The sequence below is a fragment of the Onthophagus taurus genome, chromosome 5 (assembly GCF_036711975.1).
Source record: "Onthophagus taurus isolate NC chromosome 5, IU_Otau_3.0, whole genome shotgun sequence".
Taxonomy (NCBI): Eukaryota; Metazoa; Arthropoda; class Insecta; order Coleoptera; family Scarabaeidae; genus Onthophagus; species Onthophagus taurus.
In genome coordinates this window covers 8,216,981-8,237,983 of record NC_091970.1, presented here as the reverse complement: position 1 = coordinate 8,237,983, position 21,003 = coordinate 8,216,981, and the positions used below count along the sequence as shown (strand labels likewise).

At 27.9% G+C, this 21,003-nt stretch overlaps 3 protein-coding genes across 6 annotated transcripts; 1 reads left to right on the top strand and 2 right to left on the bottom strand.

The window, feature by feature from the left end:
- The first annotated feature begins 103 nt into the window (after positions 1 to 103).
- Positions 104 to 13,390, top strand: LOC111415805 (centrosomal protein dilatory). The gene is made up of 9 exons (XM_071196071.1): positions 104 to 312; positions 390 to 645; positions 1,004 to 1,519; positions 7,804 to 8,030; positions 8,089 to 8,187; positions 8,238 to 8,982; positions 9,032 to 9,194; positions 11,614 to 13,131; positions 13,186 to 13,390. Exons 4-9 carry the CDS (start codon positions 7,968 to 7,970, stop codon positions 13,316 to 13,318), a joined length of 2,721 nt encoding a protein of 906 aa, XP_071052172.1. The 5' UTR covers positions 104 to 312; positions 390 to 645; positions 1,004 to 1,519; positions 7,804 to 7,967; the 3' UTR covers positions 13,319 to 13,390.
- LOC139428851 (potassium/sodium hyperpolarization-activated cyclic nucleotide-gated channel 2-like) lies at positions 1,777 to 7,845 on the bottom strand. Of its 3 annotated transcripts, XM_023047682.2 has the most exons (4): positions 7,503 to 7,845; positions 2,971 to 3,186; positions 2,069 to 2,918; positions 1,777 to 2,017 (listed from the first exon to the last, which is right to left on the bottom strand). In XM_023047682.2, exons 1-4 carry the CDS (start codon positions 7,760 to 7,762, stop codon positions 1,781 to 1,783), a joined length of 1,563 nt encoding a protein of 520 aa, XP_022903450.2. In that variant the 5' UTR covers positions 7,763 to 7,845; the 3' UTR covers positions 1,777 to 1,780. The 3 variants fall into 3 exon arrangements, with proteins under 3 accessions (XP_022903450.2, XP_022903449.2, XP_022903452.2); XM_023047681.2 differs by having other exon boundaries at positions 1,777 to 2,918; XM_023047684.2 differs by lacking the exon at positions 7,503 to 7,845 and adding an exon at positions 7,113 to 7,231 and having other exon boundaries at positions 1,777 to 2,918.
- A 3,991-nt stretch (positions 13,391 to 17,381) lies between the features above and the next one.
- LOC111415806 (esterase FE4-like) lies at positions 17,382 to 20,598 on the bottom strand. Of its 2 annotated transcripts, none has more exons than XM_023047680.2 (6): positions 20,050 to 20,598; positions 19,400 to 19,525; positions 18,659 to 19,352; positions 18,277 to 18,609; positions 17,982 to 18,226; positions 17,382 to 17,534 (listed from the first exon to the last, which is right to left on the bottom strand). In XM_023047680.2, exons 1-6 carry the CDS (start codon positions 20,257 to 20,259, stop codon positions 17,475 to 17,477), a joined length of 1,668 nt encoding a protein of 555 aa, XP_022903448.2. In that variant the 5' UTR covers positions 20,260 to 20,598; the 3' UTR covers positions 17,382 to 17,474. The 2 variants fall into 2 exon arrangements, with proteins under 2 accessions (XP_022903448.2, XP_071052173.1); XM_071196072.1 differs by having other exon boundaries at positions 18,116 to 18,226; positions 20,050 to 20,597.
- Positions 20,599 to 21,003: the final 405 nt, after the last annotated feature.

Genomic DNA, 21,003 nt, shown 5'->3' with positions numbered 1-21,003 from the left:
CCGCTCGTATTTATCGATCCATTACACTACCGCCATCTACATCGATTCAATTTATGTGAGAGAGAAAATACCATACGAAGTTTAGATTAGTTAAACAAGGATAGATAGGAGTGCCACTTTTATTAGCCGGAGTCCGGCCTCTGTATACTCTGTGAATATAGGAGATAGTATATATATGGATAAAACTCGTTAGAACCGTTCTTTGAAAATAAGAAATAGCCGACGTCTTAAGTTGTCATTAAACTCGTTGAAGAAAAATAGAATTAAATAAATGAACGTTATTCAAGAAAACTAATAAATCTTTACCCACAAGTAAGTATTGATCAAAATTATAGGAAACTCTTGTGAGTTGTTCTTTGAGTTTGATTCTTTGGTTTTTCTTTTTGTAGGTTATGTTAAATAAGAAAATAAAATTATCATCCGACTCACCGCGAAAAAGAAAGGATTGGAGTTCAATGTGGTATCTGGATTATGGATTGTCTCTTGTGTTCGGGGCACTAACTAATTTTCTGGATTGTCTACAGGATTCTTCTTACGGGAAATTGAACTGCTTGTTGTTCGGAAATAGGATCTTGGATGATCTCGAAGAAGTACCAGTAGTTCTCGAAATAGGTTGTAGGATGATTCTCTTTTTATTTTAATATCGTAAGTTGATTTGACTTTAAAAAATTATCTTAAATTTTTGAGGTTATCTCTTGAGATTCAAAATTTCTTCTATCTGACGACGTGGATTCGACGCTGGTCAGACGACGACTCTCCCACTCCCTGTTCGCGATCTCCTTATATACCCCGGCACTCCAACTGTTTTTTCCTCGTTTCTGATTGGCTCTTAGCTTCGCGCCCTTTTCAAAATTCAAAATTCTTGCTTCGAAACTAGCGTCATCTCTTGATTTTTCTCGGAACTAACCTTCAAAATTAAATTCTTTTTTCGTTGATTTCTCCCTTATTCCTTTATGAAACGTAATAAAACTTCGTATTCAACGTTGTCTTTTCTTGTTTTCAGACATACATTGGAGTACACGCCAAATTTCAACAATGAGTAAAGTTAGAAAAATTCAAATTTAAATCAAGGATTTCTTCCTCAAAATAACGTTAAAACCTCAAAAGATGGATGAAAAATGTGCTTTAGGAGCTGAACTATAATAATTGATACTTTTGGAAGCAAACAAAACGGTTTAAGATAAGATTTTCACCAACAAAAATCTCTCTGTCACAATTTCTAGGTTATGTTCTCTCGGTGAACTAAGAGAATGTTAAAATTATCACAATATATTCAAACCAAGGGAGGGATATAAATCTTTTTGTAAGAAATAACACACAAATGATCAAAATGACCTGGAAAACACTTTTAAACCTTGCTTGGTGGCACATAATCGGAGGAAGAAGAGAGTCAAATTCTAAGAATGACGCCCCAAGAAAATCTCAAGATTAGAGGAAGCACGAAATAACAACAAGGGAAAAAAATAGGAATCAGTCTACAAAAAGGAGGACAAACAAACTGGTTTTAAATAGTTAAAAGGTAAGTATGAAGAAAATTATACAAAATTAAATGTGAAAGAAAAAAAAATCACATTATTTATTAATATAAACGTTGACTGAGAAATTTAACTAAATTTAAGTTAAATTAATTTAAATTTAAGTTAAATTTCTCAGTCAACGATATAAATTAGCATTTGTACAGATTTCTATTTAACCAACATATTTTACAGGAAACTGTAAACGATAATTGTTAAAATAATATAACTTTTCAGGACAAATTTTTTAAAACTTAACACAATAACTACAAAGTGTATATTTTGTTACTATATATGTGGGCGAATTTATTAAATTTCTCTTCGACCTTCTTTCTACAATCATCGAGCAAACCAGGCGACGAAGAAAGCGAATTTTCGAAATCTTTATTCTCCAAAATATAAATTTCGCAAGCATCAACAGCAATAACCGTAGCGAGTCTTTTACTATTCTTCAGTATCATCGCTCTTTCCCCAAAACATTCCCCATCCCCGACATGACAAATCTTAAAACAAAACATGATTATGAATAAAATAATCAAACTAAAAAATCCAACCTCTTCGTTATCTTTCGTATAAATAGCAACCGCGCCGTCGTGCACAAAAAACATACTCCCCCCATCATCTCCAGCACGAACAATAACATCATCTTTTAAATAAATAATCTGCCGCATTTTTAAAACAAAATTTTCGGTCACATAAGACGGTAAATGATTAAAAATTCCCGTTTTATCGATTAATTGCCTACAGCCGTGTCCTAAAACTTCGTCTTTAAGTTGAAACGATAAACAGTCCAAAATCTCGTCTTCTTGGAAATAATTTTTTTGATATCGGAAATCAAAGTATTGAAGAATGCGCAATCTAATAGCTTGAGGGAGACGTTTCGTTCTCATCATTCGCTTCAATCGTTGAATTCTGTTTTGATACAAATTCCTACTCGAGCTGTATTTAGTAACGAGTTGTAAAACTTCGGCGAAAGAGAATATTTTTAATATACTCCCGGCGATCCAACAAATTATCTCGAAAATAATAACGCCGTTGCTTTGCGAGTATTCGTTACCGAATCCAACCATAAAAACTAAATAAGAAACTCGGTAAAAACACGTAATCACTTTTCCGGGTTTTGTGGTATCTCTCATCCATTTCTCATCGTACACAGTAACGAGAAAATATAACAAACTAGTCGCCCACCAAATTATTATTAAAGTAATAACGATTAATTTTAAAAAATGGAAGCGGTAAAAAGTGATTTGGGTGCATTCTGTAAATCCTTGAAGATATCTGACTATCATGCTGATTCTTAATATTTTCAAATAATTTAGTATCACCGTCATCGTGACGATTATTAATCCATGAAGATTAACTAAACAAATCACATCGAAAAGAAACCAAGATTTTAAATAGTTCCTAAAAAAGAAATAATAACACCAAAAGTATCAAAAATCGTTGAATTACGCACTTTGCTACTTCTTTGCGATTAAGAACCACTTTGTTATTCGCCGCGCAAAAGTAACCCGTATTGAAGTTAATTCCAATGTCGATGGTAAAAAAGGTGATGAAGAAACCGTGAATTATTGTTGTTATTGTAAATAAGTCCTCATCGAAGTAGACCAAAAATGGATAATAAAGCAATGAAAGTAACACTACGATGATCATAAATGTTTCCCAAGCCATTCTAGAAAGAAAATAATCAGAGATTAACTTCAGTTATAAAATATCAATTTCAATTTTGACATATTTGTAATCTTCATTAAAAATCCTTTAAAATGAGTACAAACACGACATATTTATCTTCAATATTAATGAAGTTATGGTCAACTTCCGGTTAGGCAACGTCAATTTTGACATATTTGTAATCGTCGTGAAAAATCCTTTGAAATGAGTCCAAACATGATAGGTTTAATTCCAATATTACTCGAGATATAAGCAACTTCCGGTTTGAAATGTCAATGTCATTTTGACATATTCTTAATTTTTATAAAATGTCTTAATATTTGCCACAAAAACAAAAATATAATAAAAAAAAAAATAAAAAATTAAGGTTGGTATTAATATTTAAAAATTAAATTGCTATCATCATTGTTGCCAACTTCGGGTTTAATGTTTTTTATTCTAACTTTTTTGTTTTTTGAGATAACTTCATCATGTTTGGACTCATTTTAAAGGTTTTTTAACGAAGATGACGAATATGGCAAAATTGACGTTGACGTTTCAAACCGGAAGTGATTGTATTTCCATTAATATTAAAGTTAAATAAGTCGAGTTTGGACTCGTTTTAAAGGATTTTTTATGAAGTTGACAAATATGTCAAAATTAAAAATTTTTGGGAAAAATTCAAGAATTATCATGCGGCTTAAAAATCGACGATTTTTCTTAATCCTTATGGGATGACCCAAAAAACACGTTAAAAATAAAAAGAAAGATTAATTTCAGTTATAAAACTTCTATTATATGTGATAACTAACTTCAAGTTTAAAATGTCAACCTCAATCTTGACATATTTGTAATCTTCATTAAAAATCCTTTAAAATGAGTACAAACACGACATATTTATCTTCAATATTAATGAAATTATGGTCAACTTCCGGTTAGGCAACGTCAATTTTGACATATTTGTAATCGTCGTGAAAAATCCTTTGAAATGAGTCCAAACATGATACGTTTAATTCCAATATTACTCGAGATATAAGCAACTTCCGGTTTGAAATGTCAATGTCATTTTGACATATTCTTAATTTTTATAAAATGTCTTAATATTTGCCACAAAAACAAAAATATAATAAAAAAAAAATAAAAAATTAAGGTTGGTATTAATATTTAAAAATTAAATTGCTATCTTCATTGTTGCCAACTTCAGGTTTAATGTTTTTTATTCTAACTTTTTTGTTTTTTGAGATAAGTGCGTCAACTTTGGACTCATTTTAGAGGTTTTTTAACGAAGATGACGAATATGGCAAAATTGACGTTGACGTTTCAAACCGGAAGTGATTGTATTTCCATTAATATTAAAGTTAAATAAGTCGAGTTTGGACTCGTTTTAAAGGATTTTTTATGAAGTTGACAAATATGTCAAAATTAAAAATTTTTGGGAAATATTCAAGAATCATCATTTGGCTTAAAAATCGACGATTTTTTTTAATCCTTATGGAATGACCCAAAAACACGTTAAAAATAAAAAGAAAGATTAATTTCAGTTATAAAACTTCTATTATATGATAACTAACTTCAAGTTTAAAATGTCAACCTCAATTTTGACATATTTCTAATCTTCATTAAAAATCCTTTAAAATGAGTACAAACACGACATATTTATTTTCAATATTAATGAAGTTATGGTCAACTTCCGGTTAAGAACGTCAACGTCAATTTTGACATATTTGTAATCGTCGTGAAAAATCCTTTAAAATGAGTCCAAACATGATACGTTTAATTCCAATATTACTCAAGATATAAGCAACTTCCGGTTTGAAATGTCAATGTCATTTTGATATATTCTTAATTTTTATAAAATGTCTTAATATTTGCCACAAAAACAAAAATATAATAAAAAAAAAAAAAATTAAGGTTGGTATTAATATTTAAAAATTAAATTGCTATCTTCATTGTTGCCAACTTCGGGTTTAATGTTTTTAATTCTAACTTTTTTGTTTTTTGAGATAAGTGCGTCATCTTTGGATTCATTTTAAAGGTTTTTTAACGAAGATGACGAATATGGCAAAATTGACGTTGACGTTTCAAACCGGAAGTGATTGTATTTCCATTAATATTAAAGTTAAATAAGTCGAGTTTGGACTCGTTTTAAAGGATTTTTTATGAAGTTGACAAATATGTCAAAATTAAAAATTTTTGGGAAATATTCAAGAATCATCATGTGGCTTAAAAATCGACGATTTTTTTTAATCCTTATGGAATGACCCAAAAACACGTTAAAAATAAAAAGAAAGATTAATTTCAGTTATAAAACTTCTATTATATGATAACTAACTTCAAGTTTAAAATGTCAACCTCAATTTTGACATATTTGTAATCTTCATTAAAAATCCTTTAAAATGAGTACAAACACGACATATTTATTTTCAATATTAATGAAGTTATGGTCAACTTCCGGTTAAGAACGTCAACGTCAATTTTGACATATTTGTAATCGTCGTGAAAAATCCTTTAAAATGAGTCCAAACATGATACGTTTAATTCCAATATTATTCAAGATATAAGCAACTTCCGGTTTGAAATGTCAATGTCATTTTGACATATTCTTAATTTTTATAAAATGTCTTAATATTTGCCACAAAAACAAAAATATAATAAAAAAAAAAAAAAATTAAGGTTGGTATTAATATTTAAAAATTAAATTGCTATCTTCATTGTTGCCAACTTCGGGTTTAATGTTTTTAATTCTAACTTTTTTGTTTTTTGAGGTAAGTGCGTCATCTTTGGACTCATTTTAAAGGTTTTTTAACGAAGATGACGAATATGGCAAAATTGACGTTGACGTTTCAAACCGGAAATGATTGTATTTCCATTAATATTAAAGTTAAATAAGTCGAGTTTGGACTCGTTTTAAAGGATTTTTTATGAAGTTGACAAATATGTCAAAATTTAAATTTTTTGGGATAATTTCAAAAATCATCATGTGGCTTAAAAATCGACGATTTTTCTTAATCCTTATGGAATGACCCAAAAACACGTTAAAAATAAAAAGAAAGATTAATTTCAGTTATAAAACTTCTATTATATGATAACTAACTTCAGGTTTAAAATGTCAACCTCAATTTTGACATATTTGTAATCTTCATTAAAAATCCTTTAAAATGAGTACAAACACGACATATTTATCGTCAGTATTAATGAAGTTATGGTTAACTTCCGGTTAAGAATGTCAACGTCAATTTTGACATATTTATAATCGTCGTGAAAAATCCTTTAAAATGAGTCCAAACATGATAGGTTTAATTCCAATATTAGTCGAGATATAAGCAACTTCCGGTTTGAAATGTCATTTAAAGGTTTTTTAAAGAAGATGACGAATATGGCAAATTGACGTTGACGTTTCAAACCGAAAGTGATTGTATTTCCATTAATATTAAAGTTAAATATTCGAGTTTGGACTCATTTTAAAGGATTTTTTATGAAGTTGACAAATATGTCAAAATAAACATGCACAAGTTTTCAAATGTGGCGGCATTATTTGACAGGTGTAATTACATCTGACGAATTCTCAACCAGTCGTATATGTATATATACCCTTTGTTTATAGAGAATATGATATACTTTATAAACAATAATATACCCAATTTAACCTGTATTAGTGGTTCGATTCTTTGCTAAATAATTTTAAAATATCCCCAACAGATGGCGCCACATGCGTTCTATTTTTAGTACGAAATTTTTTTAGAGGGTTACTTTTCTACGAAGCTATTTTTTATGCTTTTATCCCGTAGATTGAAATCAACTGAGCTTAGTTAACGTTAAGAATAACATCAATTCTTTGATTATATATATTATAATAAGGTTATAATATGGATTGAGATTGAGCCAACAAGAGAGAAGAGATGGATATGGAAGCGTTAATTTTGGCGGTAAATAATTTATAATACTTACAGGTGATGTAAAACTGTGTTATCGCGAAACAATACATTTTTAAACATAAAGCTGTCACATAAACCAATTATATGTATGTAATCCAAGGTATGTATAAACGTCAAATGGGAGAGGTTATGTTTTTATTGCGATTGCACTTTTATGCGCATGCGCGTGTCTGTTTAGTACGGTTTTACGTCTATTTTTGTTACATTTTCACATTTTTGTTAGTATTTATGTACAGTTAGCTCAATCCGTATTATATATAATCAAAGCATCAATTAATTGTAAAAGTAATAAAAGTGGGAATCAAAAATTCCAAGATTAATTAAATTTATGTCAAATTTTGACGTTTCATAATTGACGTACCCAACTTCACACCAAAAATTTTATAAAAATACTTTAACATACTTGAATTCACTGTAGGGATGTATCATATAATAATCCCTCTTCATATGCAACTCCATCGCCGTTTTAAACGCCGAAACCGAATTGTACAAATTCTTAGCGGTCCCATTTTTTGGGTTAACCAACGTTTTCTTCCTTATATATCTCCGAAAAGCCACGCACCACCCAGTACTTATATACATAATCAAAAGCGGCTCTTCCTTCGGCAATTGACAAACATGTTTAATCTCGTGCATAAAATTATATTGCACCGTCGTTCTCATTTTTATATTATAAATAATCCCTTTTTAATTCTTGTTTTTAGGGTATTAACAGATGTGTTTGGAGTAACAGTTGCTATGGGGAGTTTTATTTACGTTCTGCATCGATTATTTCCCCTCGAAAGGATAAAAACACCGAAAGATTAACGCAGTGTCGTTTCGAACGTCTATTTTGACGGATAAAACGTGTTGATTTGATGCTGTTGATATGTCAGGGACAAATCGAGCAAATCCTGGAGATAACTTGGACTTAAAACTGTTCGGTGACAAGGTAAATTCTGATCGATGAGGGTTTTAAAGAAGATTTACTAAAACGTATTCTTTTTTAGGTGAAACTCGAAGTTCGAACGATAAATAAGCCCACATCGAGATGTGCTTTATTAAGCAGACCTTCCTCGGCAATTCCAGCTCTTAATTTATATTCTAAAGTAAATATTTACTAAGATATAACTAATATGAAGTAAATGTGACGTTTCAGCAAGAAGATTTCGATTTAAAAATAAAGAGGCCCTTCTCAGCTGGGTGTATTCAACACAAATCAATGGAAAGTTTATGTAATGAAGATCCATCAGCTCAATTATGCGCTTCCGAAGCTAAATTCGAAAAAAATCAAGATTTTGAATCTTATAATTGCCCATTAAAGCCAGGATTAACAACGAAACCACCCCTTCCAAAAAAATCGGAGCAAAACCAAAAACTTGACGATGAAATTGAAATAATTCGTTTAAAATCGTTGCAGTTCGATAAAGAATTTAACGAAGCTTACAAAACATCTAAAGATATAATGAGTGAAAAGGAATTTGAGAATTACTTGGAGAAATCAAGTTATTTTAAAATCGAGGAAAAAAACGCCGCAAAAAATGAGAAAAAAACCGACGGATTTTTAAAGAACTTAAAAATAAAGCAAGTAGAAATCGATAAATGTATTAATAAAGCTCAAAAAGTTTTAGAGAAAAGTTTACCAAAATCTAATAAAGATTCAAAATTAAACAGCCAAATGAAAGTGGATAACTGGTTAAACGACAAAACTAAAACAGAAACAAACAAAACCAACTATTTTGAGATACTAGATAAAGTGGAAGATTTAGATTTCGTTACAAGAGTGGAAGATGAGATGTTAAAAGAAATTCCCGAACATGATAAAGAAGACGTTTCCGATTCTAATACTTACGATGATATTGTTCAAATCCTCGAGGTTTTAGAAGAAGAGGATAGAAAATCACGTAAATATAACATAAATTAGTTATACATAAATGAATTAATCAATTTTAGACCGAAACATCGAATCGATGAAAGAAATTTTAGATTTAAAACAAAAAGATGTACCGATTATCAAAATAACCGAAGCAAGTCGAGCGAGTTCCGCGACGAGTCATTCGAGCGATCAAGGATTGGGCTCAACAGCTTCGTTAATCTCTAATTCATCAAATTACACGTAAATTTAATTTATTTAAAGCAATTTTATTCTGCTCTCCTAACTGTCAAATGAGTGACGTTTAAGATAATATCAAAAAGTTATTTTTGTTATTATTAAGAGGCTTTCACGATCGGTGTTTATTAAATTAAAACTAGAAATAACACTAAACCTAGAACTAAAAACTTTTTTTTCTATTTTCTAGAATGTACATTCACCGTACTATTCAGTGGGAAATTAAAATGTTGAAATATCAAAAAATTGTATTAAAAAAAATTATTACTGATTTAATTCTAAACAAGTATTATTAATAAAAAATTTTGATTTGATCAATAATTAATGAGATAACCTCAAAAAAATAATTTCTTCATATCATTGGCTATACCTATACACAGCCTTAACTAATAGAGATATCAAAAATATCTATTAAGATTATTTATTTAAAATCGAAATCTGAACAACAATTATTTGAGAAATTTTTTGATTTAGATAATAATTGAGGAGATAACCTCAAAAAATAATCTTCGTATACCTATACATAGCCTTAATTAATCTAGATATCAAAATCTTTTATTAACATAATTTATTTAAAATCGAAATATAAACTAATTTTGTTTGAAAAACTTTTTGATACAAACAATAATTATTAAGATAACCTCAAAAATCATGATTTTGATATCAATGTGTAGAGCCATCTGGTGGAGGTTTAAATTTTTTTTATTAAATGATAGATTTTTAATGATAATTAAAATAATTATTATATGAAACCACCAATATGCTTTTTTCTATTTTCTAGAATGTACATTCACCGTACTATTCAGTGGGAAATTAAAATGTTGAAATTTCAAAAAATTGTATTAGAAAAAGTTATTAGTGATTTAATTCTAAACAAATATTATTAATAAAAAATTTTGATTCGATCAATAATTAATGAGATAACCTCAAAAAAAAATTTCTCCATATCATTGGCTATACCTATACACAGCCTTAACTAATGGAGATATCGAAAATATTTATTAAGATTATTTATTTAAAATCGAAATCTGAACAACAATTATTTGAGAAATTTTTTGATTTAGATTATAATTGAGGAGATAACCTCAAAAGATAATCTTCGTATACCTATACATAGCCTTAATTAATATAGATATCAAAATTTTTTATTGAGATAATTTATTTAAAATCGAAATGTAAACTAATTTTGTTTGAAAAACTTTTTGATACAAACAATAATTATTAAGATAACCTCAAAAATCGTGATTTTGATATCAATGTGGAGAGCCATCTGGTGGAAGTTTAAATTTTTTTCATTAAATGATAGATTTTGAATGATAATTAAAATAATTATTATATGAAACCACCAATAAGCTTTTTTCTATTTTCTAGAATGTACATTCACCGTACTATTCAGTGGGAAATTAAAATGTTGAAATTTCAAAAAATTGTATTAAAAGAAGTTATTACTGATTTAATTCTAAACAAGTATTATTAATAAAAAAATTTGATTTGATCAATAATTGAGGAGATAACCTCAAAAAATAATCTTCGTATCATTGGCTATACCTATACACAGCCTTAACTAATGGAGATATCAAAAATATTTATTAAGATTATTTATTTAAAATCGAAATCTGAACAACAATTATTTGAGAAATTTTTTGATTTAGATTATAATTGAGGAGATAACCTCAAAAAATAATCTTCGTATACCTATACATAGCCTTAATTAACATAGATATTAAAGTTTTTTATTGAGATAATTTATTTAAAATCGAAATGTAAACTAATTTTGTTTGAAAAACTTTTTGATACAAACAATAATTATTAAGATAACCTCAAAAATCATGATTTTGATATCAATGTGGAGAGCCATCTGGTGGAGGTTTAAATTTTTTTTATTAAATGATAGATTTTTAATGATAATTAAAATAATTATTATATGAAACTACCAATAAGCTTTTTTCTATTTTCTAGAATGTACATTCACCGTACTATTCAGTGGGAAATTAAAATGTCGAAATTTCAAAAAATTGTATTAGAAAAAGTTATTACTGATTTAATTCTAAACAAATATTATTAATAAAAAATTTTGATTCGATCAATAATTACTGAGATAACCTCAAAGAAAAATCTCCATATCATTGGCTATACCTATACACAGCCTTAACTAATGGAGATATCAAAAATATTTATTAAGATTATTTATTTAAAATCGAAATCTGAACAACAATTATTTGAGAAATTTTTTGATTTAGATAATAATTGAGGAGATAACCTCAAAAAATAATCTTCGTATACCTATACATAACCTTAATTAATATAGATATCAAAATTTTTTATTAAGATAATTTATTTAAAATCGAAATGTAAACTAATTTTGTTTGGAAAACTTTTTGATACAAACAATAATTATAGTAATAATAATTATTTTTGTTTTCAGCGAAATTTTATCGTATTTAGATGAGGTCGATAAAACTTGCACAAAATCTCTTAAAGTGGCTAAGGAAAAAGTTCAAAAGGTAACTAAGGCTTTAGAAGGAACTGTGGTGTTTTCAACAATTCCGAAAAAAGAGGATTTGACTCAACTAACAATAGAGGAGCTTTCCGAGCAAATAATCGATCTGCATCTCCGCGTTAAAGATAAATCGTCCTCTATAAAACTTCTTCAAGACGAATTATCATCGCTTAGAGACCAAGTGTTAAAAATAACCAAACAAACGGAGACCATCGTAAGGGAGAAATTAAAATCTCAAAAAGAGGAGCACGAAAACATCGTGAAGCGCCACCAAAAATTCATCGACCAATTAATAGCCGATAAAAAAGCATTAAATCAACAATGCGAGGGTCTCATCAACGAAATGAAAATGTTGGAGGATCGGTATAGTTCGAATATGAAAGCTGCCGAACATAAACACCAAGTTGAAATGAAAAAAGCTAAAGAAATGCATTTAGCCGGGGAAAAGATACGGAGAGAACGTTGGATTGAAGGAAAAACACAAAAAATTAAAGAACTCACAGTGAAAAGTATCGAACCCGAGCTTCAAAGTATGACTTTAAGACACGAACGTGAACTCTCCGATCTCCGAGCTTTACATAAAAAAGAAATCGAAGATTTGGAGATGAAATCGGCGAGAAAAACCCAACAATTATTAGAAAACTTACGAGAACAATTAGGCGAAGAAAGAGAAAAGGCTGTTGCGAACGAGCGCGAAATAATGAATCAACGATACCAAAAATTAATCGAAAACGAAGAAAAAAATTATCAAGAACAAAGAAGACGATTACAACAAGAACATTCAAAAAAAATGTTAGAATGCGAAGAAAAAGAGGCGATGATAACAACGGAAAAAGAAAAAACAATAAAATTAATTCAACAAGATTTCGATGAAAAATTAAACGCCTCAAAACGAAAACACAACAACGAATTAAAACTTTTAAAAGAAACAACCGAAATGGAATTAGAAGCGTGGAAAAATAATTACCGCAAACAACAAACCGTACAATTACTTGAAAAAGAAACGAAAATGCGAGAACAATTTAAAAAAGAACGCGATCGGGAAATCGAGGAAGTTATCGAAAGATTAGAAGCTGAAACGAACGAAAATAGACAACAAATTGAGATTACCACGGAAAATAGGATACGAAGAATGCGGGAGAAATTTGAAAATGAAATTAAAGAATTGGAAAAATCCGAAAATGAGGTTAAATTAAAATACGGTCAAACGAAAACGAAATTGTTAGAATACGAAGATGTTGTGATTCATTTAAAAGGTAATATTAAACAATTAGAGAATCAATTGAGTGTGAGTCAAGAAATTTCTGCGAAATTAACGGCGGAAAAAGAAAATATGAAGGAAATTGTTCGGAAAGAAATGAACGAGGATTTAAAAGAGTTAGAAAATGAAGTGAATCGATTAAAAAGTGAGAAAGATAAGGAGTTAAATCAAGTTTATTCGAGGTAATTTTTGTTTAAATATTATTTATTACTAATTAATAATTAATTTTATTTTAGAGTTAAAATTGCGATAGCTAAAAAGGATGAAATGCTTCAAGAATTATCGCGAGATTTTACTTCTATTCAAGAAAAATGTGTTTATTTGGAGAATATGTTGGAGCAGCAACGAAAAGAATATTTAATTAAGTAATTTTATAAAAATACGTTTTGTATCAATTTTTTAATATATTTTTTGTGATTAATTTCACAATTTCATAATAGATGTCGGCTATATTCATTTAACCTTCAAGTAGGTATTGACACAACTGTCAATAGACATGATTGATGGACAAAAGATGGCGTTAGTAGTTAATAAATTCAAAATTTACATTCACTGTACTATTCAGTGGGAAATTAAAATGTGGAAATTTCAAAAAATTGTATTAAAAAAAATTATTACTGATTTAATTCTAAACAAATATTATTAACAAAAAATTTTGATTTAGATAATAATTAAGGAGATAACCTCAAAAAATAATCGTCGTATACCTATACATAGCCTTAATTAACATAGATATTAAAATTCTTTATTAAGATAATTTATTTAAAATCGAAATATAAACAAATTTTGTTTGAAAAAGTTTTTGATACAAACAATAATTATTAAGATAACCTCAAAAATCGTGATTTTGATATCAATATGGAGAGCCATCTTGTGGAGGTTTAAATTTTTTTCATTAAATAATAGATTTTGAATGATAATTAAAGTAATTATTATTATATGAAACCACCAATATGCTTTTTTCTATTTTCTAGAATGTACATTCACCGTACTATTCAGTGGGAAATTAAAATGTTGAAATTTCAAAAAATTGTATTAAAAAAAATTATTACTGATTTAATTCTAAACAAGTATTATTAATAAAAAATTTTGATTCAATCAATAATTAATGAGATAACCTCAAAAAAATAATTTCTTCATATCATTGGCTATACCTATACACAGCCTTAACTAATAGAGATATCAAAAAAATCTATTAAGATTATTTATTTAAAATCGAAATCTGAACAACAATTATTTGAGAAATTTTTTGATTTAGATTATAATTGAGGAGATAACCTCAAAAAATAATCTGCGTATACCTATATATAGCCTTAATTAATATAGATATCAAAATTTTTTATTAAGATAATTTATTTAAAATCGAAATATAAACAAATTTTGTTTGAAAAACTTTTTGATACAAACAATAATTATTAAGATAACCTCAAAAATCGTGATTTTGATATCAATATGGAGAGCCATCTTGTGGAGGTTTAAATTTTTTTCATTAAATAATAGATTTTGAATGATAATTAAAGTAATTATTATCATATGAAACCACCAATATGCTTTTTTCTATTTTCTAGAATGTACATTCACCGTACTATTCAGTGGGAAATTAAAATGTGGAAATTTCAAAAAATTGTATTAAAAAAAATTATTACTGATTTAATTCTAAACAAGTATTATTAATAAAAAATTTTGATTTGATCAATAATTAATGAGATAACCTCAAAAAAATGATTTCTTCATATCATTGGCTATACCTATACACAGCCTTAACTAATAGAGACATCAAAAATATCTATTAAGATTATTTATTTAAAATCGAAATCTGAACAACAATTATTTGAGAAATTTTTTGATGTAGATAATAATTGAGGAGATAACCTCAAAAAATAATCTTCGTATACCTACACATAGCCTTAATTAACATAGATATCAAAATTTTTTGTTAAGATAATTTATTTAAAATCGAAATATAAACTAATTTTGTTTGAAAAACTTTTTGATACAAACAATAATTATTAAGATAACCTCAAAAATCGTGATTTTGATATCGATGTGGAGAGCCATCTGGTGGAAGTTTAAATTTTTTTCATTAAATAATAGATTTTGAATGATAATTAAAATAATTGTTATTTGAAACCACCAATATGTTTTTTTCTATTTTCTAGAATGTACATTCACCGTACTATTCAGTGGGAAATTAAAATGTTGAAATTTCAAAAAATTGTATTAAAAAAAATTATTACTGATTTAATTCTAAACAAGTATTATTAATAAAAAATTTTGATTCAATCAATAATTAATGAGATAACCTCAAAAAAATAATTTCTTCATATCATTGGCTATACCTATACACAGCCTTAACTAATAGAGATATGAAAAATATCTATTAAGATTATTTATTTAAAATCGAAATCTGAACAACAATTATTTGAGAAATTTTTTGATTTAGATAATAATTGAGGAGATAACCTCAAAAAATAATCTTCGTATACCTATATATAGCCTTAATTAATATAGATATCCAAATTTTTTATTAAGATAATTTATTTAAAATCGAAATATAAACTAATTTTGTTTGAAAAACTTTTTGATACAAACAATAATTATTAAGATAACCTCAAAAATCGTGATTTTGATATCAATGTGGAGAGCCATCTGGTGGAGGTTTAAATTTTTCTCATTAAATAATAGATTTTCAATGATAATTAAAATAATTATTATATGAAACTACCAATAAGCTTTTTTCTATTTTCTAGAATGTACATTCACCGTACTATTCAGTGGGAAATTAAAATGTTGAAATTTCAAAAAATTGTATTAAAAAAAGTTATTACTGATTTAATTCTAAACAAGTATTATTAATAAAAAATTTTGATTTGATCAATAATTAATGAGATAACCTCAAAAAAATAATTTCTTCATATCATTGGCTATACCTATACACAGCCTTAACTAATGGAGATATCAAAAATATTTATTAAGATTATTTATTTAAAATCGAAATCTGAACAACAATTATTTGAGAAATTTTTTGATTTAGATTATAATTGAGGAGATAACCTCAAAAAATAATCTTCGTATACCTATACGTAGCCTTAATTAACATAGATATCAACATTTTTTATTAAGATAATTTATTTAAAATCGAAATATAAACAAATTTAGTTTGAAAAACTTTTTGATACAAACAATAATTATTAAGATAACCTCAAAAATCGTGATTTTAATATCAATGTGGAGAGCCATCTGGTGGAGGTTTAAATTTTTTTCATTAATAATAGATTTTCAATGATAATTAAAATAATTATTATATGAAACTACCAATAAGCTTTTTTCTATTTTCTAGAATGTACATTCACCGTACTATTCAGTGGGAAATTAAAATGTTGAAATTTCAAAAAATTGTATTAAAAAAAGTTATTACTGATTTAATTCTAAACAAGTATTATTAATAAAAAAATTTGATTTGATCAATAATTAATGAGATAACCTCAAAAAAATAATTTCTTCATATCATTGGCTATACCTATACACAGCCTTAACTAATAGAGATATCAAAAATATCTATTAAGATTATTTATTTAAAATCAAAATCTGAACAACAATTATTTGAGAAATTTTTTGATTTAGATTATAATTGAGGAGATAACCTCAAAAAATAATCTGCGTGTACCTATACATAGCCTTAATTAACATAGATATTAAATTCTTTTATTAAGATAATTTATTTAAAATCGAAATATAAACAAATTTTGTTTGAAAAACTTTTTGATACAAACAATAATTATTTTTGTTTTCAGCGATATTTTATCGTATTTAGATGAGGTCGATAAAACTTGCACAAAATCTCTTAAAGTGGCTAAAGAAAAAGTTCAAAAAGTAATTAAGGCTTTAGAAGGAACTGTGGTGTTTTCAACAATTCCAAAAAAAGAGGATTTGACTCAACTAACAATAGAGGAAGAAGAAGTAGAAAATGAAGTAAATCGATTCAAAAGTGAGAAAGATAAGGAGTTAAATCAAGTTTATTCGAGGTAATTTTTGTTTAATTATCATTTATTATTAATTAATAATTAATTTTATTTTAGGGTTAAAATTGCGATAGCTAAAAAGGACGAAATGCTTCAAGAATTATCGCGAGATTTTTCTTCTATTCAAGAAAAATGTGTTTATATTTGTATCAATTTTTAAATATATTTTTTGTGATTAATTTCACAATTTCATAATAGATGTCGGCTATATTCATTTAACCTTCAAGCAGGTATTGACACAACTGTCAATAGAAACGATTGATGCACAAAAGATGGCGTTAGTAGTTAATAAATTCAAAATTTATTATTTTCTCTTTTTGTATTAAATCCATATAATTAGAGAAACGGTTCGAACTAAAAGTGATAATAACTTATAGGATTATTTACCTGCATAAGACCGCCTTCCTCATCGGGGAGACATCCGTGCGTAAATTCCGCCTCGTAATTCCCTGTAGTTTTATCTTGTTCGATTTCCATGGCAGCAAAACGCATTCCACCCTCCTTTATTTAAGTCCCATTCGTTTGGTTATCCGGGCAGTGACCTTGGTAATAACATCTTCTGACTGTAATATAAAAATAATAAAAGATAAAATTTTGAGTTTTTACCATCATCGATGTAAGATAGCAAAAAAAAAAAGGTTAAAAAATTGAAAAATGTGTGTATTAGTTGTGTTCCAATGATATGTTAGAAGTTAATAAATTCTACAAAATTTATTATTTTTTCTATTTGTATTAAATCCATATAAGCTTGCATTTGCATCATAGGCTTAGATATTTGTGGAACAATTAGAACTAATATAAATCTGGTGTTGAATAACAACTAAAAACAAAATTAACATTGTCACTAAAACTTACACAAATATTACTTCTAATATTTATTAGAATTATTATAATATTCATTTAAAACAGCTAGTCAACAAAAGATGGCACTAATGCAAAATTAAAAATTTATATAATCTATTGAAAGATTAATTTAAATAAAGTGATAGTGGATAAAGTTTTTCCCATACTTCATAACGTTCCTCAAACATAAAAGACGAAGTTTTCAAATTAATGTTAATATCTAAATATTGTTGATTGATCAAATCATATTCCGGCCAATTATACAATTCTGCATTGGGATTACCAGTTTTAATGAAATTACCCCAAATCGTTGTTAGATTATCAACGATTTTACTCTCGGGTTCTTCGGTAAACATCGGAGTTCGAAGTGAGATATAAAAAAGATAGAATAAATCATCGTGGTGTGATGCACCTAAAAATTTGAGTACAATTTTTTGTGTTTATTAATTTTTAATTTGTTACCATAAGGAATGGTGTCGTTGGTTCCGGGGATATAAAAGAAAGAATGTTCTCCTTCATAACTAAACTGGTAATAATAAACTTTGCTGTTGAGGTGTTGCGTTAAAAGTTTTGCACCGCGATTACTCCCAAAACCGATTATGCTATCGGCGTATAAATCGGCGATTCCTTGCCGTTTCGATTCATCAATTTCGTTACCGGGGAAATAAAATTTCCGTAATCCTTCGGAGACGTTTAAAGAAAATTGCGAATCTCTTTCGTACCCAAAAATAATCGGCCAAATTGTTTTGTAGTTTTCATCAAATTCTTTCAAAGCGGTTTGATTATTCACTACAACTAAAAAAAATGATTTAATTTAAATTAATTAAATAAAAAATTAATTTACAATAAGATCTTCCACCAAATTCATCTTTAGTAACCCCGATTAAAAGGGGAACATCGGCGACTCTTTTATTAACAACGGACTTTATTGGATGTTCGACCAAAAATCGTTCCTGCCCAAAATCAGGTTCAATAACCGGCATCCATAACCAAATTGGATCATAAAGAAACTCTTGATATCCTTCCAAATTATTCGATAATTCCTCCGAAGTTTTCGATTTTAGACAATCAATAAGGCCATTGTCAACTTCTTCGGGACAATTAACTAATTGGGCTTGTTTTTTAGCCAATCTTAATTGATCGGAAATAATTGGTTGTACCCCAAAAGCAGTTCCACTCATTGAAATAGCTTTATGAAATAATCCCCTCGACATCGGTGAGACCATATGAAGAGTTACGCTCATTCCCCCAGCACTATAACCACAAATTGTTACATTATTGGGATCACCAGAAAATGAAGCAATATTTTGTTGAACCCAACGAAGAACTTGAACTTGATCTTTAAGTCCGTTATTTCCTGGGGCCTCTTTACTACCCGTTGCTAAAAAACCGAGGGTTTGAAGGCGATAATTTGGAACAACCAAAACTATATCTTGATCTAAAATATAATGGGGACCGAAGAATTCGCTCGATGAAATTCCTTCGTAAAAACCACCAGGGTGGAAAAAAACCATAACCGGCTTTTTCTCATTTTCTAACTAAAATTATAATGCTAAAAAAATTCGGATGAAATTTTAAAACTTACGCTTCGCGTATAAACATTAAGAAATAAACAATCCTCTTTAGTTGAATCAACGAAAGATTGTGGACAAAGAGGAGGATTTTCTGTGGCATCGTAAATTTCATTCCAAGGTTTTACAGGAACTGGAGGCTAAAAGTAATAAGTAAACACTAACTTAAAAAATTGTTTTGAATTTAAACGTCATTTTGACGTTTCTTATGTTTCAAAGTTGCGATAATAGATGGCGGTAACACTTTAATTCATTCTTATTAAATTAATTCTTAATAAATAAATTAATCAAACGTATTAATATTATTCAAGGATAGTTTAATTTATAATCTAGTCGATTCTACTGTCCTTGAATATTATTAGATTTAATTTAAATATTAACAGTCAAATTTGAGGTATCTTATGTTTCAAAGTTGCGATAATAGATGGCGGTAGCACTTTAATTTATTTTTATTAAATTAATTTTTAATAAATAAATTAATCAAACATATTAATATTATTCAAGGACAGTAAAATCTATAATCTAGTAGATTCTTGAATATTATTAGATTTAATTTAAATAATTTTAATGGAAACGTTAAAAAAATAATAACTTATTTATGTTGGTATCACTTATAAATTAGAAGTTGACAGTGACAGCTCACAAAGAAACTTTATTTTAATACCTGAAATCTTAAATTTCCAATTGGTGCCTCAGCGTATCGAACCCCGAGAAAAGAAAGAATCTTTTCCCCTTTCCTACTTGTTAATGTGGTTCCTCTAAGTTGCCCCAAAGGAGTTGAAACGATTAAATTTGTTTCAGATTGTTTGAAATAACCCAACGATGTTGAAGCATAACAAAGAGAAAATAACAGGATGATTTTAATCTTAGCCATTGCAAGAATGTACTGAATTGAATTTTGGAGTAGTTTAAATTTTAACAGATTGGAAAAACCCGTGACGTCACATAAGTACAATTCAATCAGCGAATCTATATTACATATATTCTATATACTTTAGATAACGAGTATAAAAGATTTCAAGGTGATAAGAAACTAAATATATCGAAGAATACGTAGATATTTGAAACAATATATTTTTGAATCGACAGAGGTGATAGTTAACGTCTGTTAGATAGGCAACTTATACCACAGCGGTATAAAAAGAAAAGGAGTAATTTCTAAAAGGGACAAACAGACAGGAAATGCTATAATTCCTACAGGATCGCTACAAAATTAGAAATGGAGAATGTACTATTTCACTATTAGAGAGTTAAGAGGTTACTAATACTAGTTCTAACGATATAAAACTAGAACTAACACTAGACCTAGAACTAGAAAGTTTCGTACTTTCTAACCCGTATATTTCTAGTTCTAGGTCTAGTGTTAGTTCTAGTTTTAGTGCAATAAAAATATGCAACATAGTGATACCTTATGCTAACTAGCGCTACCTACCGCTATCGTTTGTAAAATGGATAAGATGAGAGATGTTAATCTATTTGTAGAGTCGCTAAAGATGGCCAAGGGCCGAAACTAGTTAGACTTCTATATAAAATAAAAGACATAAATAAACTTTTAATTTTATACTAACATTTAGAAAACTACTTTTGTGATTAATTTCACAATTGCATAACAGATGTC